The following is a 23,600-nucleotide window of genomic DNA, read 5'->3' on the forward strand; positions in this document are numbered from 1 at the left end:
CCAAGACTGAAACATTCTGGCAGACTGAAGGGTGTGTGGAAGCAATGCATTGCACATTTTCTAAAGCACCATTTCACATCTTAATTTAGCCCTACAATCCTAAAGCGGTTTCCATTATGCCCACAACCACAGAGGTAACACTTAGGGTTCTAATCCTGTGAAAAGTACCCGATACTTTTCAACTCTTTTTCTTCTAGTAACGGTCAAAGCAATTTCCATGAAAGAAAAAGAATAAGGAGAAGAGACATGAAATACTTCTTTGGAAGGATGAGCTAAATCTTAAGAGATTTTTAAAGTCCAATGCTGAGGTGGTAAGTAAGGAATATACTAAATTTACTTTAGGAGCTAAAGGTTTTCAAATGGTATTTTACGGTAATACTAATCCAATATGATCACACCGTAAGCTGACAAATACGTTCAATTGGATACTATTGTATGTATCTTAGGAACCACAAGAAAATAATCTGTCAATTAAAATTTTAAATAACATTTGATGTACTATTAAGATTAAGCTTTTCCTATAAATGCAATAACTTTATAATGAAAGTTAAATAAGAATTTAAAGAAAAAAACCTGACGCTCATTTTCAATAATGAAATATTACTGAATTTATAAAGTAATTATGATATCCAAAAATCAATCCCACAGTAAGTGCTATAAGAGTAAACAACAATAAAGGACTTCCCTGGTAGTGCAGTGGTTAAGAATCTGCCTGCCAATACAGGGGACACGGGTTCGAGCCCTGGTCCAGGAAGATCCCACACGCCACGGAGCAACTAAGCCCGTGCGCCACAACTACTGAGCCCGCATGCCACAACTACTGAAGCCCCCACGCCTAGAGCCTGTGCTGCCCAACAAGAGAAGCCACCGCAGTGAGAAGCCCGCACACCACAACGAAGAGTAGCCCTCGCTCGCTGCAACTAGAGAAAGCCCACACGCAGCAGCGAAGACCCAATGCAGCCAAAAATAAATAAATACGTAAATAAAAAAATAAATTTTAAAAAGAGTAAACAAGAAAAAGCTACAAATAAGAATTTATGCAATATGCTTAAAATTAAATTTAAAATAAAACGTTAATAACAATGTATGTGGGAGAAAATACCTATAACATATTATTCCTGAATAGCTTTTAGCAGTTTTCAGTTGTCAGAAAAATAAAGGACATTGCCAATATCTGCTCTTGATAATCCATGGCCAAGCCAAATACACATCTCTACGTTTTACTAAAATATACGTACTGATTATTCTCTATGAGATGAATTAGAAGTTGTTTTCAAATTAGGCATATAGCAAATAAGATTTCTTTTAAATTATATCAAACTGTATATCGAACTTAAATACATCTTTCTTAATAATGTCTATAAATATTCGTTGGCTTCAATCTTTTTATTAATATGAAAATAAACTGTGCTTGGGTGGAAAATAATTTTTGAACTGTCATGTGCTGTAGAAGATTTATTGAATTCCACAGATGCTTTCAGCTTTCTGTATAAAATAACCAAAGGCTTTCACTTAAGGATAATTTAATTTTGAAGATGTGTATATTTTTAAAAAACCAGATGTCACAGCAAGGATGGTATAGAAATCTGTGAATCAAATTTTCACTTCAAAATCTAACCTTTTGTTTGAATAGGAGAGAACAGGGAGGTAATCGTTCTTGTTAAGGTGTTTAATGACAACAGTTTCAAGAAAAATCTGATAATACCAACAAAAAGAAGCTTTTAAAAAAAAAGGAACAAAATGTATAATGTCTACACAGCAAATCCAAACAGGGACGTGTAAGAACCCTCTGAAAATCAGTCGTGTCTAATCTACAGAGTCCCCTTCCACACACACTGGCTAGAGGACCTTCTACCAGAGTCTCGTGACCAACAGTGAAGTCAGGCCAGTTTGATTCTCCTGATGAGATCAGAAATCAGAGACTCTGAAGCCAGTCTCACAGGAAACGTAGGGAAAACGCCAATACAATATCGTACTAATCTAAATGTGTACCTTTATTCTTTGGTCATCAACATCTATAATCGTAGCAACACGAATTAACCTGGGGTTTCGTTTATCCACGACTTCAAGTTTCATATTCGGGAGAAAACCATGGGGCAAGCGCTGTAACGTTAGAAGAGCAACAAGTCATGCGAAATCCAATAATTCAGATGTGCTACTAACGTTTTCTAAAATATGACTGTTCTAACTTTACATTAGATATTTAATACAACTGGAATTTAGTTTTAAGAGCACATAGACCTTCATGCATATTATTTTATCCACTTTCATAAAAACCTGCAGGAGGAAAAAGAATATTTTGGTAATTTTCAAGATAGCTAAAAGACAAAGATTAAATCGTAAATTCATTAATGGTCACAAGTTCAAAAAAGGATCTTATTATAACTTATCTATTGGTTTAGATGTTATTTTTTTCTAAAATTAACCTTTTAAATTAAGAAATCATTGACTATTATCACTGCCCAGTTTTGGAGTGTAAGACACAGAAGGCAAAATTAACAAATAATTAGAAAGGATAAACATGATCCTTTAAATTTTAAAATAGATAAAAGCTGCCATAATTATAACAGCTAAATGTTTTAAAATCATACCACAATGCAATTTAAAGTCATAATCTGTGCTTTTGTTGCTTCATCTTTAACATAAGCATGTTAACCTGTATTAATTTAAGGTTTCTTCCAAGTCTTAAAATGTTGGGAACCAGGAGTCTACAACGATGGACACTCAGGAAACACTAAAGAAAATGGAGTGGGGAAAAAATGCACTGGGGCTTACCAAATCATTGAAACTAAGGGAATTTACCAAAAATCAGTCAAAAGACAACTCTGCCAGTGTTTAAGGATGGCAAAAAGTTTCACTTTGAAAGCTATTACACATAAAAGTGTTCAGTTGACTTTCTTGAAAATGAAAGGGTACTGAATTTCTCAAGTCTAGAAAATGGCAGTAGGAAAATAAAACTTTTGATAATGCCTGACTTACAAAACAGTTAAATCTTCCTACAATACCTAGTTTGTTCCTCTCCAGCTTTTGTGGAAGCATATTTCTTTCTAAAATGCATTATTATGTCTACTAAATGGAGCATACTGACTATAATTAGGTCTCTGATCCTTGAAAATATTTCTTTTCTCCCCGAGGTCACCAGGCTGATAACAGAGGTAACTGTTTCATATTGCAGATGCCAAAGACATACAGCTTGAGGTGAACCCATAATAACCCTGTGACAGAGGCTGGAGGTTGCCTTTTTAACTGAATCTTTTCATAATATGATTTTCTTGTAATTTTCTTCTTGGAAAAGTAAAATGAAGTTTTGACATAAAGCAAGAGAGAAAGTGAGACTACAAGCAGCTGGTATTTTTGCAATTCTTAAAACGCTTTCTAGCACGCCAGAACTTCTAGCCCTCTTAATTTGATTATACCTCTTCCTCCAAATTCGACCTATTATAATCAATTGTTTTAAAAAACAAAATAGCATTCTGTTTTAAACCCCTTTTGATCTTTAGAAAACTTTCAGTAAAAGAAATCACATGGAGAAGCTCACTATATAAAATTCTGATTAAAGATGACTCAGGGACACAGAGTTGAAAGGGAACAGAGCTTGAAAACCACTGGTTTAGAACATAAGTATCTCTAACTATGCTATCAGTACACTTTCTTTACACTTGGTTTAATCCTGGAATAAATTTGTAAGTACAAATTTGAACTTTACAAGTCAGTATTCTGACAAATTGCTAAAAGCAATGTTCCCTCAAAATAGGTGAAAGGGTAACACACAGGGGCTACATACACTCCATCTATTTTATCCCGGCATCATCGACCGTCAAACAGTCCCTGAGACCGAAAGCTCAGGGTTCCCACTCAGAGGACCAACAGACCCAGAAAGGAAGGGCTCAGTCATCAGAGGCTGAGGGGGCTTCCAACCGGACTTCAAGGAGGGAAATCATCATCTACATTGGTGTATAGGAACAACAGTAAATGAGTCACCTCCGTGGTATTTTTAACTGAAAAGCAAAGCAAATTGGTCATGGAAACAACACTTGAATTTAAAAGGAGAAAACTAGAATGATTTTGAATTGCCAAATGAAGGCACCATTCCACACGGACACTGTTTAAAAAAGCTGGGAGTGTTACAGATCCAAACTTACCATTTTAAAAACTTTGGCAGGTACTGCATTAGTTCGAGTAGCTTCCAGATATTCTGTCCAGGAAAATTTTTCTGGCTCAGGATAACCTGAAAAATAAATAAATATCAAATGATTACTCATTGATTTTTTTTTAAATATCACTGATATTTTGATTCCCATATACTATGAGACATCTGCTAATAATAATGCCCACTGTTAATTGAATGCTCACTATTCAATAGCCCCTATTAAGAATGTAAGTCTGTGATAACCTCTGAGAGGGCTGTTTCGCCCCCACTAGGCTCGTGTGCATGCATTCACTGGTCCGTGCATTCACTCCATGAGGGTAAGCAGGTGAACCGAGGTCGAATGGGGGTGTGAGCACCGGGCAGAGCCAGGCCACCCCCAGGAGGCCTCTTGAAATGCTTGAAAAAACTCACAATCACTGTCTGACCTCACACCATGAACTGATGATCTTTCCAACTCCTCCAATAATTCTGCATCGATTAGGGTTTTATTCTCATAATTAAATGTTTGTAATTACAATTACCCAGGTTTGTTATTTATCATTGCAATTTTAAAATATATATTGGTATAACATGATATAAAGCACGCTATGTTTAAAAATTTCTGTCTAATTGGGTTTCTTGTTTCTCTTTATGCTTGTGTTATTTTATTCCTAATTACATTTGCCAGAGGTCTGTCTATATTACTGTGTTGTTTTCTTTTTCCTTTCAAGAAATGAGTACTTGGACTCACCCATCAGATCTATTGTTTTCTTTTGTCTTTTCTAACTATTTCGTTTGCTGCTTTTAGTCTTATCACCTCTTTCCTCATACTTCCCTTAGGTTTGTTTTATAGTTGTCTTGCCAAACTGAATTGTGAACATAATTATTTTCATTTCTTTAAAAATAATATAAGCGTTTAAGACTATGAATTTACCATTGCTGTCCCTCAATACAGCTTTAGACATCTGGACAAACTTTTAGGAAATATTTATCTTTCTCACTTTTACTTTCTAAAAAACAATTATAATGTGTAATTGTCATCTTGATTTAATCATTGGCCAAATATTTAAGAGACAGCCCAAGTGGTTAATTTTTGAAGTTGTTTAAAATATTAATAATAATTTCCAGTTTACCACATGGTAGTTTCAGAATATCACATGGTCTGTACAATTCCTATTTGGGAGACTTTAAGATTTCTTCTTGGTATAACACAGGATCAACAGTTAAAAAATATTTTAAGTATATATCAATACATACACACAGATATGTTTTAAGGTATAATATCAATATGCATTAATTCAATATAAATAGCTGTATTACTCAAAAATCTGTTTATTTCTTATTTAAGCAAAAAGCCTGAAGCAAAATGCAGGAATCTCTAAAATAAATTTTCTGTACAGTTTTCCAGTACTTCTGATAATTTTTTTGTTCACATTTAAATGTCTTGCCAAAATAAAATATATTTTTAAAAAATATACAAATCAAGTGGACAGATTGAGAAATTGTCATAAACTCTCCCATGTAACCAGAATATGCGACACCCCGTCCCCATTCCACCCCCGTCTGGTCACAGCCCCACTCTCCTCAAAGGGAGCCACCTGTTCTGGCTTCTGCCCTCTGAGATGAGCTCTGCTCATTCCCTTTTCTCCTTGTATGAACGGAATCACACAGCCTGTGCTCATCTGTGGTCCTGGGCTTTTGCTCAGTAGTCTGGCTTCAAGGTTCTGCAGACTGCTGTGTGAGGGTTGTTCATTTTCACTGCTGTATAGTACTCCATTCAGGGGTATCTCACAATTTATTCATCCTTTCTACTGATGATGGTCATTTGAGGAGTTTTAATTTGGGGGCTATTACAGAAACTGGTGTTACAAATATTCTAGTGCATTTTTTGCAGGGACCAGAAGTATACATTTCTGTTGGAATGCATCCAGGAGTAAAACTGCTGGATCTTGGGGTATTTTGCATCACATGTTGACATTATAATGTTTAACATATAAAAGCATATGTAATATTCAAAATTAACTGCACTTTTTATTTAGTATAGAGAAACTTTACCTTTTGGACACATTTATTGCATTTTGCCTCAAATCCTCCTTTTTAGAAAAAAATTAAATTGTATGCCATTTGGTTATTTTCTGTTTCTGTTTTCTGATAAAATTTTGCCCATCTTTTTTACTTTTATATTATTTTGTTTCAGGTGTATCTGTTAAACACCTCCTAAGTGGATTTTAAAAATCATTTACATTTACTTTCATAACAGGTTTGTTTTATCTAACTTCTGTAAACACATTTAAGCTGGACTTTTTTTTTTAGAAAACTCTTTTATGATTTCTTTTGATTTTCGTCCTTCTCTATGTGAGTTATGTTACATAACTTACGTTTCAATAATTATTTCTGCAGTTGCATTTACCTTTATAGTTCATATGTTTAAAAACCGTCCAAACTCATTCCTTGTATCTTGGGCCTCCACATTCCTGCGTGGGTTCTGAATCTGCCCCTTCAGCATTGGCTCCCCTCTGCCTGCTCCAGGTTCCTGGCCCAGGGACCTGACGGGCAGATTCAGGGCAACGGTGACAAAGGAAACCAGCGTGTGGTGGGTTGAGGGAGGAATGCACGGTGCACAAGAGAGGAAGCAACTAGTCCTGCCCCGAGAAACCCAGCTGCTGTTACGAGAGGGACAATCCCACCCTGATTTATGCGGTCAATACGTGAAAATAAAAGACTATGACTATTTTAAGTGATTCTTAAGTACCAACTGCCTCTGTGCGACTCTCTAGAAATGAGCTATGCATGTGCAAAAAAGAGGAAACACATGCATTAGGTCTATCTTCCCTGTTCAGTGAACCCAAGGAAGAAAAGAGCGTCTTCCAGCCCCAGGAGTCTTGCAAACACCACCCATTCCCACTGTCCTCCTCCTGGTCCAGCCCTGAGCCAGCGCACCGCAACGAAGAGTAGCCCCCGATCGCCGCAACTAGAGAAAGCCCGCGCGCAGCAACGAAGACCCAGCGCAGCCAAAAATAAATAAATAAATTTATTTAAAAAAGAAAAGAAAAGAAAACCTTGTCTAACTGGCTTCCATTTCCTGGTAACACTGTAATGCCTGCTCCACCCACACTAATTCAGTTATTCCTCACATACACCTTTTTCTCCTCATTTTACAGGTGAGGCTCAGGGAGCTTGAGCAGTTCACCCAGTGTTGTACAGTTAGGATGGAGAGGAAATGGGATTTGAAGAGTGATGTCTCACTCAGTTGCCCACATCCTTCATCACTGCTCCCCCAGTATTCTAGGGCGTCCATCCTCCAGGCCTCAGGACGGTGGGGCGAGCTCCCCCTGGAGGCCAAGGTGCAGCATCACGAGGAGGGGACGCGGGCAGAGGACGGGAGACAGGGCTACAGGTGTCAGCGCGTTTCTTCACAGCCCACCGCACCCCGCACTATTTAGAGTCTGAAATGTCAGGGACGGGCGACACTGGGAGAAAACCGGGCACAGGTGTGGCGGACCTGAGGGGGGGGACCGGGACCACACACAGGGTGCAGCCGGGTGCCTCGGGCCTCCCCGTGGGGAGAAGAGGGAGAGAGGGGGAAAGGGGTCCTCGGGTAGATGGCAGCCTAGGGGGATGGCGTGCGGAGGAGACGAGGGCTCGGGGGCCCTTTCCGAAGGCTGAGGACCACGTCCGGAGAAGCCGTGGGGCTTCTCCTGGAAAGGGCGACGCCCGCCTCCTTCCTGGCATCAGGAAGCTGGGGGTACAGAGGTCAATTCCAGAGCTTTGAGTTCAAGGGATCTAAAGTCAAGAAAAGCCCTTAAAGAGGATACACACTCAGGGAAACTCAAGGCCAAACCAAGGGAAGCATAAGTGAAAACTCCTAAATCGTGACATTCCAAGGGCTGCCTGCATCACTCAGGAAAGAAGCAGGTCCTCACCCGATCCCAGGCCCCGCACAGCCGGCCTCCCCTCTGCTGCCACCGGATGCCACGGCCTCCTCCCCCTCGAGCTCTCCTCCCGAAGGAGACGCCCCCCCGCCTCCGCTTCCCCACTCCCCAGATACCCCCCTCCCCTAAGCTGCTGTTCCAGTGTCACGACCTCCTGAGACCGCCCGTGCCCCTCCCCACCGCATCACCCGCCCTATTCTTCTCCACAGCACTGACCCCCTAACTATTCATGTTTTGCACGTTTCTCTTGCCCGTTAGAACATAACTGCCTTCTGACAGAAATTTATTCACGTCACTGCTATTTTCCCTGAGCTAGAACAGTGCTGCTGTTACCACGCAATAACTATTTGGTAAATATCTGTTAAATGAATGAAATGTGTTTCCTGAGAAGTCTGCATTGAATACCGTGGTGACTGGAGCTGGTATGACGCTGCTTTCCCGCTGGCGCTGCTGGGATTCCGGAGCACCGTTAGGACAGGATGGCGCTCCTGAATCATCCCTGGCTCGGCTCTCAGGCAGCGCTGCAGCCTGCACAGAGCCCAGGCAAGGCATCGGATTTGCGGCATCTGTGCGGGCAAATGGCACTCCTCAACTTTCCACGTAAGAAAGGCCAGCTGAGGGGTGAGATTGGTTACAGGCTCTTCTTACAACAACAGCCTAAATCAAAACATAATTCTGCCACCGGATCCTTCCTTCTAAAGAGCCGGGATCATGAATAAATAGCACAAGTCCTTACGTTCCTGACCTTCTGGTCTGGGTAACCGGTCCCATGGAAGCAAGACAACAATAGTTATACCAGGGGCCAATTCCGGAACCAAAAACCATTGGTGTCCCAGGACAAGCAATTTTTAAGTAATGGACAATAGTGCTGTTTAACAACCAGCAATAAACAGGGCTCTGCTAAGAGTCTTATCAAGAAGATTCAGGGACTTCCCTGGTGGCGCAGTGGTTGAGAATCTGCCTGCCAATGCAGGGGACACGGGTTCGAGCCCTGGTCTGGGAAGATCCCACATACTGCGGAGCAACTAGGCCCGTGAGCCACAATTACTGAGCCTGCGCGTCTGGAGCCTGTGCTCCGCAACAAGAGAGGCCGCGATAGTGAGAGGCCCGCGCACCGCGATGAAGAGTGGCCCCCACTTGCTGCAACTAGAAAAAGCCCACGCACAGAAACGAAGACCCAACACAGCCATAAATTAATTAATTAATTAATTAATTAAAAAAAAAAAAAAAAAAAGAAGATTCAATAAGAACAGACAGAACACTGACCATAAATACATGCTGGAAGGACTTAAGCGTCTTCTTCATCTAACTCTTCATTTTATTGATGAGGAAAGTGAGACCTGGTATCTTAAGTGACATGTCAAAGGCAAGACAACTAATAATGAAGCCAAAGCTAGAGCCCAGGTCTCCTGACCTGCAATTTGCAGAGATCAAGACTTGCCGAGAGCCGCTCTGAGGCCTAGAGACGCTCTGCAGGCTGCTGGGCGCTACGGCAGGAGAGAGCACCAGCATCAGCAGGCAACGAGGGCCGGACCACCAGAACCAGGGAAGCCGGAGTGGGTTTCGCCATCATTCTGAGAGACTGATTCAGGCAGCGCTCACAAGGCAGAGCAAGGACTTGTCCAGACTCCGGGCCTCCCAATGGTAGAGACTGAGAAAAGCCACCACTGACTGGGACCTGCCCTCTGGTTCTGCACACAGAGGGGCCAGTTACGAAAACCATCTTAACACTGCATGACCACCAAGCATCCTGGGTCAGACACTGACCACCACTGACCACCAGACGTGAGGACAATCACGGTTAAGCCTACTTCAGGTCCCCCCGATTTGGTTTTCAAAAGACACATCGAAACTCACCTCACATTGACGGTACCTTAGATGCCAGAAGTCCTGGACTCACATTCAGCTCATTACAATTAAAGTTAAAATATCCTTTCTGGCCAAAGAATACAAATTAGACTCCCTAATATTTATAACAGGACATCAGATCTGCTACTTGGTCGTCAATCACATGCTAAAGCACACGGAGAACTCCTGGGTCTATGGTGTGGAGCATCAGTATCTCAAGCATGTGTCAAAGAGCTCATTTTGCTCAAATGATGGCTGAGGGGAACTGTCTTCAGCATAGACTGAGGAAAGAGAGATCACGGGAAGCAACCAATCTGTGCCACCCTGGCCAAGCTCCCAGCAGAGTTGTCTTCAAAAAGCGCATGGCTCCCACAGCACCTAATGCAGCCCAGGCATTCGAGACGGGGTTAATCACCTCTTTCTCTGTCTCACTCTGTCTGTCTGTCTCTCAATAGCTAACATTATAGAAAAACACATTGTTTATTTCGCTCCTATTTTTCTCTCAATGTCACTAACTACATAATATTTCACTGAGTAATATTCTATGACTAACATAATGACCCTTATACGTTATGTCTTTACCATTCTTTGTTACACCCTCAGGTTCTAGCGGTACCTCACTCTTCGCAGGCGCTTAATTAGTTTTTCTCTGAACTCTCACCTTCCTTATGCCAGTAGGATCTATCTACAGGAAAGAGTACAATGCTATTTAAAGTATAGTAATTCTTTGTTTGCCTAAAACAAGTTAATAGTTAATGTTGCAATTAAATAAAAGATTTATTTATACTGTAAATTTTGCTAATGTAATTTTAGCTTTACAAATTATGAAGTAAACTTAAGTAGTTATTTGGTATCAGAACATAGCTTGCTAAATATTTCTATGTGCTCCTCAAACATCTAGAATATTTGCTAATAAGTATGTCCAGCCAACTGATTCTGGGGAATCTAAAGAAACAAACTGCTGTTATTCCTACAAAGTACATTCCATCATCTCCCAAATTATCAATCATTATAGCTTTATTTCTGAAAATAAACTTGCATTTAGCATTTGTTCACAACAAGTTTGAATGCTAGACTTCCAACTTAAAAATGTAGAACATTTAGCTCTGCTCCCTTCTAAATGCCACCAAAGCATCAATAAAGGCATTTTTAAATGAACGCTTATCAACAGAGAAAATACTGAATTAATTTTGATACAACACATCGTGGAATATTATGTAGGCTTTATAAAGAATTAGAACTATAACAAATGAGTTGGAAGAGATTTGCCATGAGACATAGTTGAGCAACATAAAAAAAGATGGAAAAAGATGTACATAATATAAGCCCATTTTTATAGCACAAGCAATAATCTAGAAAAAGACATGGGTTCATGAACATATGAGTGTCTGAGTGTGTATATGTGTGTGTATATGCAATTATATGGGAATTAGCAAAATATGCATAGCATAGAATGGCTAATTGTTCATTTCCCTCTTGGGAAAATAGCTGAACTACATTTCCTTTACTCCCATGCATTTGAATGCAGTTATGTAACTGAGTTCTGGCCAATGCATGTGGGTAGAAATGACTGTAATAAGCTACTTTTGAGTTTGGCCCCAAACCCCTCTCATGTGTAACCATCAGTCCTCTTTCCATTCTCAGGTCAGATAGAAAGATTCCCAAGGACCTGGGGGAGCCCCAATCCCAGAGTAATTAAATGGAGCAGAACTAACCCCTATCAACCATTACTGTACTACGACAGGAGCTCCTGTACTATGACAGGAGCAAGAAATCAATTCTTAATGTGTTAAGGCACTAAAATTTATGAAGTGGTTTGATACGCTAGTTAGCTCATGGTAATTAACACGGAGGGATTACCACCAATTGCTATTGGGTTGGCCAAAAAATTTGCTAGGGTTTTTGTAACGTCTTACAGAAAAACCCGAACAAACTTTTTAGCCAACCCAATATCTACTTGGAGAGAGTAACTCGGGTGGAAGGAGAAATGAACATAAAAAGAAAGTATAAATAAAATGTAGGTTATACAAAAAAATTTAATAAAACTAATACAAGGACATAAAGTCACAACGACAACAGGTAAAAAGCCAAAAGCAGATGAGAACTGTCAACAAAAATTCCTGGAAGTGTGAAAAGGAAATAAGTGAATGAAAACTGATTTAACATTCAGTAACTAAGAATGCAAAACATAAATCTGTTACAGAGAAATGCCAGTAGGGAGCAAGTTAATTTACATTATAGAACCCTGGAAAGCTGATTAAAGACATGAATGCTAAGACCTGAAACCTTAAAACTCCTAGAAGAAAACATAGGCAGTAAGCTCCTTGACATTGGTCCTGGTGATGATTTTCTGGATTTGATACAAAAAGCAAAGGCAACAAAAGCAAAAATAAATGAGTGGGACTATATCAAACTAAAACGCTTATGCACAGCAAAGAAAACTATCAACAAAATGAGAAGACAACCTACTGATTGAGAGGAAATGTTTGCAAATCATTTATCTGATAAGGGGTTAATATCCAAAATATATAAAGAACTCACACAACTCAACAGCAAAAAAACAGATTTTAAGATCTTCACAGAAAATTTGTGCCTGTATTTTGAGAGATCTGGTCTTGTTCCAATTTTTTTTTTTCTTTTTAATGTCTTAATTTTCTAATACTGTTGTTGGAAGAAAAAAACTACGTGGAGAGTAATCTAGAAGTATTTACCTAATGCTTAAAAATTATTTCCAGGGACTTCCCTGGTGGCACAGTGGTTAAGAATCCGCCTGCCAATGCAGGAGACACGGGTTTGAGCCCTGGTCTGGGAAGATCCCACATGCCACCCACCTGAGGCACAGACACAATAACATAAAACAGTATGGCACCTTGTATCAAATGGCCACAGAAAGCTGTCCCACAGTTAGCAAAATATGCAAGTTAATTTTTTTTCTGCTTTGGAAGGCTTTTTGCTATTGCATTAAAATGCATTTACTGTAGAACACAATATTTACAAGAAAAGAGAGCCTTGCTAGGTCAGGAACCCAATTTATTTCCGTGGCCCATCAATTCCCAGAGCCCTGCAGACCACAAGAAACTCTGAATAAAGAGCTCATATAGGTCTACTTAGTCAGTCACCTGCCAAATCAAGTAAGCAGCAATTCTAAAGAGCCGTACCCCTCCCCAGACCCAGACCCACAGCCCTGGTTAAGGCCCACGCTCCTTATTTTTATGTACAGTGAATCTCCCTAGTGGTCATCCCAGCCTCCTTTCTAATCTGGCCTACTATTGTCAAATAAATGCTTAACCATAGTTACATCAGAGATTTGACTATAAACTCCTCACTCCAGCTTTTAAAGATCTTTCATAAAATGGCCTTGATCTACCCTACTAATTCCTCATAAATATCCCAAAACTGAAGTGAAATCCATTTTGGACTCCTGCCTTCCAGAACTGTAAGATAGGAAACCTGTACTGCTTTAAGCCACAAACTACATGGTAATTTGTTATGGGGCAGTACACCTCCATATAATCTTCTCAGTGAAGCACGTCTTTCTCTTTCTGGACAGGTGTTACCTCTGACTAATTTCACTGCTATCATCTATAACAATATTTATAAACTCACCAAACAGGCCCCAGTAGACTGTCAGCTCCTTGAGGTCAAGAAAGGCTGCTCACCAGCCTTTCCATCCCACCCTCCCCCGACTAAGGTCCTACATCATGATAGTAACAGATTATAAAAACTGAATAAATAAATCATGGGGAGCATAAGTCAACTAATAAATATAGAAGGAATAATGAAATTAGAAAATCACCATTTGGCAAATATCACATTAGTAACTAATTCATCTCATGAACATCAACAGATGCTAAAAACTAGTGGGTGACAGTTTGATGAGGAACAGAGTACTTCCATAATCTCAAGTCACTCTCCAGCAAATACGTATTAACTACAAAAGGAAAAAGAGTAATTTTACAGTGGAGAAGCTTGCCACACACCACTGTAATCAAGTGACCGAGGTCAATGTCGACAGCAAAGGGGCCGTGAAATCGTGCACCTCCTGAAGGGATGCCGTGAGAACCCCGCAATGCTTCTGGGACACTCCTCCCCAGGTGCAGAACCCACATCCACTACATCAGACGAGCCCAAGGTGAGACGCATGTTACAAAACAACCGGCCGGTACTCCACCGAAGTGTCAAGTTCATAAGAGTCAAGGAAAGGCTGAAGAACCACTGCAGATTGAGGGACACTAAAGAGACATGAAAAGTAAGCACAACCTGTGAGCCTGGAGTAAATCTGTTTTTCTGTTTGCTTATTTGTTTTTTTCATAAAGGACATTACTGGGTGACGGGCAAAGTGTGCATCTTGGCAACTTAATCTCAAATGTTTTGGCAAAGGAGGAGGATTTTTTTTTTTTTGTTATCGTGACTCTTCTGAATCTTAAAAATTATTTCATATTTTAAATAACGGAAAAACATTTACAAATCACTTAGCAGTGTGAGCCTAATGTTCTACGTCACTTCTCACCTCCTCCTCCCCCTCCCCCAACCCCTACCCTGCAGCCCAACACGTTGCTCATAACACCGTTAATTCCTAAATCTGCCAGGAACTTCCTGCCATCTTACTTTCCTGCACACTGTTCCTTCTACAGAATATTCTCTTCCACCCCATTTCTCACATCCTTCAAGACTAATGCAAACACTGCTTCCAATGTGAAGACACCCACGTACGAGGTTAGGATTAACCTCTCCCTCTCCTGTGTTCCTGAAAGCTTTCCTTCCATTACCATCAGAAGCCCATGTGCATCAGACTTCACGCAGGGTGGTGAAGGAGAAAGGGCAAGGGAGTTCTAGAGACCAACTAACAGGGCGTGCTCCCAAACCCCCAGCCCACCACGTGAGAGGTCCAGGGCCCGTGACCTGACCTCTCTGTACCTCAGTTCTTCAACTATGAAACTGAAATCACTGACAAAAGCTTCACAAAGTTGTCATGAAAACAGATAAATGTGTGACACTGAAACGGAGCAGGACCTTGGGCAGGTCCTTGCTCCCCTCATGTCCTCAGCCTGCCTTCTGTCTGTGGAAAAACTTTAGCCAAAGAATAAATTTAATCAGAGAAGTGAGAAAATGCAGAAACAGAGGAAAACAGTTAAAGGAGACCAAATAATAATAGCTTAGTCATTAAGCATAGTCAAGGACCTTCAGTTCCTCCTTAAGGGCTATAGATAACATTCTGAGCCATCTCCTGTGAGCTGTTTTGCAGATAATGAAGCCCCACCAGGTGGAGGAGGACGACTACATGATGACCGATTGAAGCCATGACATAAGCTGCCACAGTTCCGAGAACTGGCCTCAAAGAAATGGGAACAAACCTTGGAACTAAAGATTAACTGTACTTAAAACAACCAAGATGACGCCGATCAGACCACCACATTACTGATTTCAAGATGACTGTCAGAACCCACTATGCTGCTCTGCTCCCTCCCTCTGCCTATACAGCCCTGAAACTCCCCTTTGAAAGCCCCTGTCCCCTGAACAGCAATCGGGAGTTGGTTCTCGGACAGGAGTCCACCCTCTCCCCCGGCTGCTGGCCTCCGAAATAAAGCAACCTTTCCTTTCCTACCAACACTTGTCTCTTGAGAATTGGCTTTCGAGCGGCGAGCAGCCAGACCTGGGTTCGCTAACAACATCGTACTGGGCATTCAAGAAAAATGAGACCCAAGACGAGATTCCACTTCACGGTCACTATGATGCTATAAACAAAACACAGACAGCGAGCGTCATCAAGGACGTGGACGAACTGAAACCCTCACAGACGACTGATGGGAATTAAAACAGAGCAGCTCCTGTGGTGAAGAGTCAATAAGTAATTACTCACTAACTACTCAGTAAGGCAAACGTAGAATTACTATATGACCCAGCAATTTCACTCCTAAGTCTATATGCAAGAGAACTGAAAACATGTTCAAGCAAAAACTCATACACAAATATTCACAGCAGCAGTATCTGAAAGAGTCAAAAAGTGAAAACAACCCAAATGCCCATCAACTGATGAATAAATAAACAAATTGTGGTTTATCTACACAATGAATATTATTTGAAACTAAAAAGAAAAAATGTACTCATACATGCTGCAACATGGATGAACTCTAAAATCATTTTATGCTAAGTGAAAGAAGCCAGACACAAAAGGCCACATATCATGCAATTCTATTTACATGAAATATTCAGAAGAGGCAAGACAAAGAGTAGATTAATGGTCTCCAAATGCTGCAGGGAATACGGAAGGTGGGGATAAAAGCTAAGTGGCTCAGGGTTTCTTTCTGCGGTGACGGAAACCTTCTAAAATTGTGGTGATGGTTACACAACTCTGTAAATATGTTAAAAAAAAAAACACTGAATCTTACACTTTAAATGGATGAACTGTATAGTATGTGAATTAGATCTCAATAAAGTTTTTACAAAAATATAAATAGATCCCTTCCTTCAAGGCAAGAATCATGTTTTATTCTTACTTGGTTCTCCACCTTCTGTAAACACAGAAGTCACTGTGGAGATGATGTTTGCTGAACTGAATTTGAGTTCAGTTGACAACAGATTTGGAGAGGATCTCAGGGCAGGACACCATCCCTCAGGGGGATGTGGTCCCGCTGTCAGTCAACAGGGTCCACAGGGCTCCCCGTCCACCTGCCCAGATTGAGCAGGAAGCTCGTTGGGGTGGAGGCTCCTGTCGCTGACTACAGAACAGACTTTCACACATACAAGACTGTTGAAAAAAACCACTGTTTTAACTGGTAAACAAGTCACTCTGAGCAATAAAGTGTACTGGAAACTTCGTATACACACAAAGCAATCAGAGTTACTTTTAAAATAGCAATACCATTCAAAAGAACTAGAAAAGAAAAAAAGGTAACTTTTAGCTAACAATCTAACAATCTATTAATGTTCTTTAATAGACCAATCTAATTTTTAATTGTACAGAGCTGGCTATATGATGTACTACCTAAAACTATGCTACTAGGAGATTTTACTTCAACAAAAGGATCAGATTTACCCCTGTTTGTAAGGAGGTGACTGTTAAGTGGACATGGCCTGCCCATCACCAGATGAAGATCAGGACCTCACTACGAAGCCTGGCAAGCCGTCTGGAGAGGGACTTTTCCTCCTCAAATGTAACATCTGTATTATCAGGGTTTTCTATGCATCTACCTAACACCTTCTTGTCATTTTGTGACTTTGACTAAGATCCCAGCAGATTGCATCTTCTAAAGGAATAGAGGGCCCTGCCATATTTTTTAGTCCTTCTAGAAAGATACTGAGTAGAATATGTAACACCTTGGATTAAACTTACATCAGCAAAATAACACCTTTACAATTTATAGGTCACATGTTTCAAAAACTAATCTTTTTTTCTCTTTCTCTGAAGAAGTTCTTTTATCGGGAATCTATGAGAATGTGAGTGCACACCAGGGGTAACCATACAGATCAGCACATGCTGTTCCACTTTCAAGAGCCTTAATCGCTCTCAGAAGTACAATTAGACACACACACACAAGCTATGATGAATATAGCAAATACATTTTTTCTGATATGTAATTACAACCATAAAATAAAATTTAATGTAAAAATCTATAGGCATAAATGATGTGTAAAACACAAATTCACTTTAAGTAAAATAACTACAGCTAACAAATTGTGGAGCCAAATTACTAACAGAAACAAATCATCCAAACAATGTTAATTTCTTATCTTTTCCTATATTTAAACTCTAAATATACATACACAAATATAAAGTCTATACGATAGATAATATATATAAAATACAATACATAACATATATGTGTATTTCAAGCAGTTCTAGCTCCAGCCTTGTCGTTAAGGGAGAGAATATCTGAAGATCATGTGGGTTGGTAGGTTTTTCTTTTAAAATCTCATGTTTAATTCCCATTTGTGAACTATCTGAGTGCACAGCATTCTATTATCCTGCCTCAGGGCTCCTTCTACCCCACGGCCTCAAACCTTTCCTCTCGTGCAGTTAACAGGGACTAACATCTCTGGTGCACTCGTGCTTTTCCACAAACCTAGAGGTCAGCATGATCACAATTCATCACGAGCTTTAAGCAATTTTGTTTATTGCTCAGCTTTAATTGTCTTCACCCAATTTTTACTCACAGTTCCTTTGCATATATTTTCGTTACACTCCACTCTCTTGATCATACCTTGATTAAGTGGCTAATCTGCTTGAATTTTCATTTTACATTTACTTCCCAAACCAAATGGGAAGCTTCCTGGCGTTCAATGAAGGCCACTGTGCAGGGTCAACACCCTGCAGCACCATAAGAGGGGACCCCTTTCTAACATGGTTGAGTCCCCCCTAAAGACGAGTAATCATATGGTGGATTAAGGTTTTAAATAACCAAACTTTTTGACTTATTGTTCATCCTGTTTTTCCTTAGCACTCAGAGCAGCTTTAGATACCCTAATAGGAATAAAAACATTTTAAAAGAGTAGATGACTTTGGGACTTCCCTGGTGGCGCAGTGGATAAGACTCCATGCTCCCAATGCAGGCAGCCTGGGTTCGACCCTTGGTCAAGGAACTAGATCCCACATGTATGCCGCAACTAAGAGTTCGCAGGCCACAACTAAGGAGCCCTGGAACCGCAACTAAGGAGCCTGCCTGCCACAACTAAGACCTGGTGCAACCAAATAAATAAATAAATAAATAAATAAATATTTTTTTAAAGTAATGCATTAAAAAAAAAGAGTAGATGACTTTATGAGTACAGACACAAAATCCCTCAATAAAATATTAGCTAAACAAGTAGTGCAGCAACATGTAAGAAAAAATATATTTATACACATATACACACACACACACACACACATACACGAGATTTATCCCAAGAAGACAAGATTGTTTCAACATATAGAAAGCAATAAATATAATAAAACCATATTAAAAGAATAAAGGACGACCCTTTCATGATAAAACAACTAGGAATAGAAGGGACCTTCCTCAATCTGATAAAGGGCATCCACAAAAAGCTCACAGCAAACATCATGTTTAATGTGCAAAGACGGAGTGTTCCCCTAGGATCAGGAACAAGAAAAGGATGTCTGATCCTGCCACTATTGTTCAACATGCACTGGGAGGTCTAGACAGAGGATTCAGGGAAGAAAGAAAACGTATTCAGATCAGAAAGGAAGAAGTGAAAGTATCTTTACTTATAGATGACATAATTTTGCATATAGAAAATCCTAAGGAACACACACACACACACACACACACACACACAACTATTAGAGCAAATAAATGAATTCAGAGTATAAGATCATTGCACAAAAATCAACTGTATTTCTACAAAGTAGCAATGAACAATCCAAAGATGAAATTAAGAAAACAATTCCATTTACAGCATTTAAAAGAACAGACCAAAGACATGACATGAAAACAACAGACCAATACCCCTTATGAATACAGATACAAAAGTTCTTAACAGAACAGTAGCAAACTGAACTCAACAGCACATTAGAAGGATTATACACCGTGAAACAAAGGGGAAGAAAGTCCCACACAATCTTCTCAATAGATGCAGACAAAGCACTGGACAGAATTCAACACCCTTTTATGATAAAAATGCTCAGAAAACTAGGAGTAAAAGGGAGCTTCCTTAACATGACACGGGGCATTTATGAAAAACCCACAGCTAATATCATGCTTGATAGTGAGAGACTGAAATCTTTCCACCCTAAGATTAGGAAAAAGACAAGAATGCCTACTTTTACCGCTACATTCAACACTGTACTGGAAGTCCTAGCTAGCATAATTAGGCAAGACACAAAATTAAAGGCATTCAAATTAGAAATATGAATTTTTTGGAACTTTACTATTTTGATAGACTGCACAATTCTATATGAAAAAAATCCCATAGAATCCACACAAAAAACCTACTAGAGCTAATAAACAAATTCAGCAAAATTGCAGACTATGAAATCATTTGTGTTTCTTTATGCCAGAAATAAAAAATTCCAAAAATAAATAAATAAAACAATTCCCTTTACAACAGCATCCAAAAGAATAAAATACCAATAAATTTAACCAAGGAGGTAAAAGACCTGTACACCCAAAACTAAAAAATACTGCTGACAGAAATGAAAGAAGGTCTAAGTAAGTGAAAAGACATCCCATGTTCATGGATTAGAAAACTTAATACTGTTAAGATGGCAACACTCCCTAAAGCAATCTACATTCAACATAACCTTAACCAAAATCCCAATAGTCATTTCTCCAGAAATGGAAAAGCCAATCCTCAAATTCATAAAGAACTGCAAGGGGCCAAAAATAGCCAAAGCAATCTTGAAAAAGAAGAACAAAGTTGGAGGGTTCACACTTCCAGATTTCAAAACTGACTAAAAAGCTACAGTGATCAAAACAGCATGGTACATATTAGCTAATGCAACAAGACAAGGAAAGGAAATAAAAGATATACTGACTGGGAAGAAAGAAATATAACTTTGTTCACAGAGGTGTAGAATATCCAAAAGCATCAACAAAAAAATTCCAAGAACCAATAAGTGATTATAACAAGGTTGCAGGATACAAGGTTAACATATAAAATTCAACTGCTTTCCTATATATCAGCAATGAACAAGTGAAATTTGAAATTAAAAACACAATACCATATACATTAGCACTCAAAATAACAGAATAGTTACAAAATCTAGCAAAATATATGTAAGATCTATATGAGAAAAACCACAAAATGCCACTGAAATAAATCAAAGAACTAAATAAATGGAGAGATATTCCATTTCTGTAATGAGAAAACAGATAAATAACAGGAAAGTCCCTATGTCAGTGTTTAGCTGAGCCACTAAGTTGGCTTGGTGAAGGGGTCTGGCAAGTCTAGGCCCTCATTATTAATTCTCACTTCCTAGGTTTCTGCATTTCTTACATTTAACTCCAAAGTTAAGTATATTTAATAACCTAATGGTCAATTAATGAATTAACATTGGTTATAAGTTAAATTACATAGGTGGAAATAGCTAGTTTTAAAAGTCAGTTCACAGTGATTGCACTCATTTCATTGGATAAAAAAATAGCAATTTTTTTAAATGGCTGCCTAATATGTCTTTATAAACACAGTCCATTTGCATTATGGGGAAGGATGTGCAGATTTCAGACATCTGGGTCCCTTGATGGTCCACAGAATCTTGCACGATATTTTTATCATACACTTTGTATTGAAATGTGGTTTCCATAAACAGAAATAAGAATGGGCATTGCCACTCACACAGAGATGACTCCAAAGAGAACCCTGCCAGTCCACTCACCTTGGGGTGCTATCAGAGTTCTTCCATGCTCCTGACACCAACCAACTGGCTGAACATAAGGACTATTGACATCACACCTGCAAAAACAGGATTCTATTTTAGATCCCATATTAACACCAGAGAAAGAATCCAAGAGTAATGATCATTCTAGATATTAAGAGATGACACGGAAAATACTACAGCATAGCTAAAATATTTTATAGCCTAAGAGAAACAGAAGTAATTTTAGTTCTATATTTTGTAAGCTGAGTGGCCAAACTTCTCTTTTACATAACCTTCTTGAAATTTAAAAGTATTTCTTTAAAAAGTGTTTGACTAGGACCTGAACTGCCAGTGATCTCCCCAGAGAGTGAACATTTTAATAAACCCCTTCTACCACTTCTTGCTAGCAGCAAGGGAAAATATTAATAGGCCAGTCCAAATTTTAATAAGACGGACCAGACTCCACATGCCCACAATTTCCTCCCTCTCCTTTTCAGGAACCCAGACTATACTACCTAAGACACATACAGCAATTAATCCATGCTCTTCTTCTTAGTTCAAAGAAGAAAACAGCCCCCCTCCTCCCACCATGCACATGAAGAATCACAGCCTCAGGCGGGGACTTGTCAATTATTCAGGATATGCTCTTAAGAAATGCCACAAAAATTATTTTTGCCGTGCCCTCTTCCATATTTCAGGTTTTCACCCAGAAAATCCTTTTAACTCATGCAATGTTAGTTTAATGGCATCGTGAGCATACATTTTCTCTGCTCTTCACAGGCTTTCAAATAATTCACTCCACTCTCCTTGAATCTTCCCTTTTAAAAATACGACAGTCTGAGTTCAACATTTTTCAGGAAAAAATAATACTGCAAGTTCTTAACTTCCTCTTTACAGAAATGCTTCCCTTACAAACTAGACACAATATAGTGGAGTGCCCTGAACTGGTCACATTATTTCAGATGAGGCCTCATTAGGCAACCTCTCAGAGATGGAAAAAAAACTCTCTCAGGTTCTTTAATTCAACAGTTCATGAGGAAAGGAAGGTAGTGAGAAGCCAGCCACTAGATTCCTCACGTTCATTACTATAAGAACAGCAAGAACAGTGACAGTCATGGAATAAACATAAATTCTTAACGGCAAACACGAACACACAAAAATACAACGCACATTGGTGTCTCACCAGTAATCGTAACTATCATCCCAATTGTCAAAATGCACTAGCAAGCGATCTCCAACAATATCTGCTACGGTTGCCACACACACCAAGGAAGGGTTCTTCCTGTCGACAGCCTCCAGCTTCATTCCAACCTGAAACTCCTTAGGTATTGGCCCGTTCTAACACGGGGAAGAGGCACAAAGAGAAACAGGACACCAAACAGGACTGAGCCACTGTCAAAACTTCTGTCATGTTTAGCATCAGAAAAGTCTACAGGGTATCAACACTTACACTGCAGAATGAAGCCAGACAGTAAAAATATTCCAACAGACTGTTACCAAGCGTACATTCATAAAAAAGGAATCCCAGGAAATGAGCTTTTACTCTGTGCTTTTCTCTTTTGTTGTGCAGGTAGGTTTTATTTCCCCTTTCATCATCATTTTCCCTCTTCAGTTCACAGAATAATCTGTATTAATTTCAAAATACACTATTTACTGAATACAGTAATATCAAATAATTTTCTCTGGTCCCCGTAGGCTTTAGATGGGTGGTATATTTCCAAATACCACTATTTGGAAAAGTTTTAAAGATATGCTCTTTAGCACTAAAATTATCACTTATACTTGGGACCAAGTGTTGAAATTAGTGGCTTTCTCAACATTTAAGGAACATATGCGCTTATCCATAAATAAATCATAGTTGAAAAAAAACAAATGCTTATTTTAGTACCTGCACATATTCTTTAGTATTAAAAATACTAAGGGCTATGATTTATAATAACATGACAATGATAAAGCCCCACTTTTCCTGTAGCTATAATTAGCCAGGCCTGGGATTTAGAAAATATACACACAATATCCAGGGACTAGAAGAGGGTTTTTTTCCCCTACTTCTTTACTATCTATACTGGACCCTGATTTTTGGTTTCCTTTAGCACATTACTTTTTTTAAAGCATTTCCACATTTCTCTAACTCTCTTCCTTGATACAAGTCTATGAAACATGTTGAGCAGTTGTAGAACGCTGACTCAAGAGCAGCAGACTGAAGCCTGGGGAAGCGGGGCGGGGGGTGGGGACTGTCCTCAGGGGACACAGCCAGCAGGTGGTGGGGCCTCCCTGGCTTCGGGCTTCCCGCCCCTCCGCGGTGTGTGGCCTCACCTGGGGCCCAGAGGAGGCGGGGCTGCGACTTTTTCTCCTTCTCTCCTGAACACCTGTCAGGCTGCTGGGACACAGA

At 39.6% G+C, this 23,600-nt stretch overlaps 1 protein-coding gene across 3 annotated transcripts in view; it reads right to left on the reverse strand.

Annotated features, from left to right (window-relative positions):
* The window catches only part of L3MBTL4 (L3MBTL histone methyl-lysine binding protein 4), a 311,741-nt gene that overhangs the window by 216,672 nt on the left and 71,469 nt on the right, over nucleotides 1-23,600 (reverse strand). For all 3 annotated transcript variants that reach the window (XM_082353571.1, XM_082353570.1, XM_082353572.1), the window contains 4 exons: nucleotides 22,392-22,546; nucleotides 21,227-21,303; nucleotides 4,143-4,228; nucleotides 1,993-2,103 (listed from right to left, as the gene is read on the reverse strand). In XM_082353571.1, coding sequence (XP_082209697.1) covers nucleotides 1,993-2,103; nucleotides 4,143-4,228; nucleotides 21,227-21,303; nucleotides 22,392-22,546 — 429 coding nt within the window. The remainder of the gene's footprint in view (nucleotides 1-1,992; nucleotides 2,104-4,142; nucleotides 4,229-21,226; nucleotides 21,304-22,391; nucleotides 22,547-23,600) is intronic.

This window comes from Balaenoptera borealis, assembly GCF_965194805.1.
Source record: "Balaenoptera borealis genome assembly, chromosome: 14".
Lineage (NCBI taxonomy): Eukaryota > Metazoa > Chordata > Mammalia > Artiodactyla > Balaenopteridae > Balaenoptera > Balaenoptera borealis.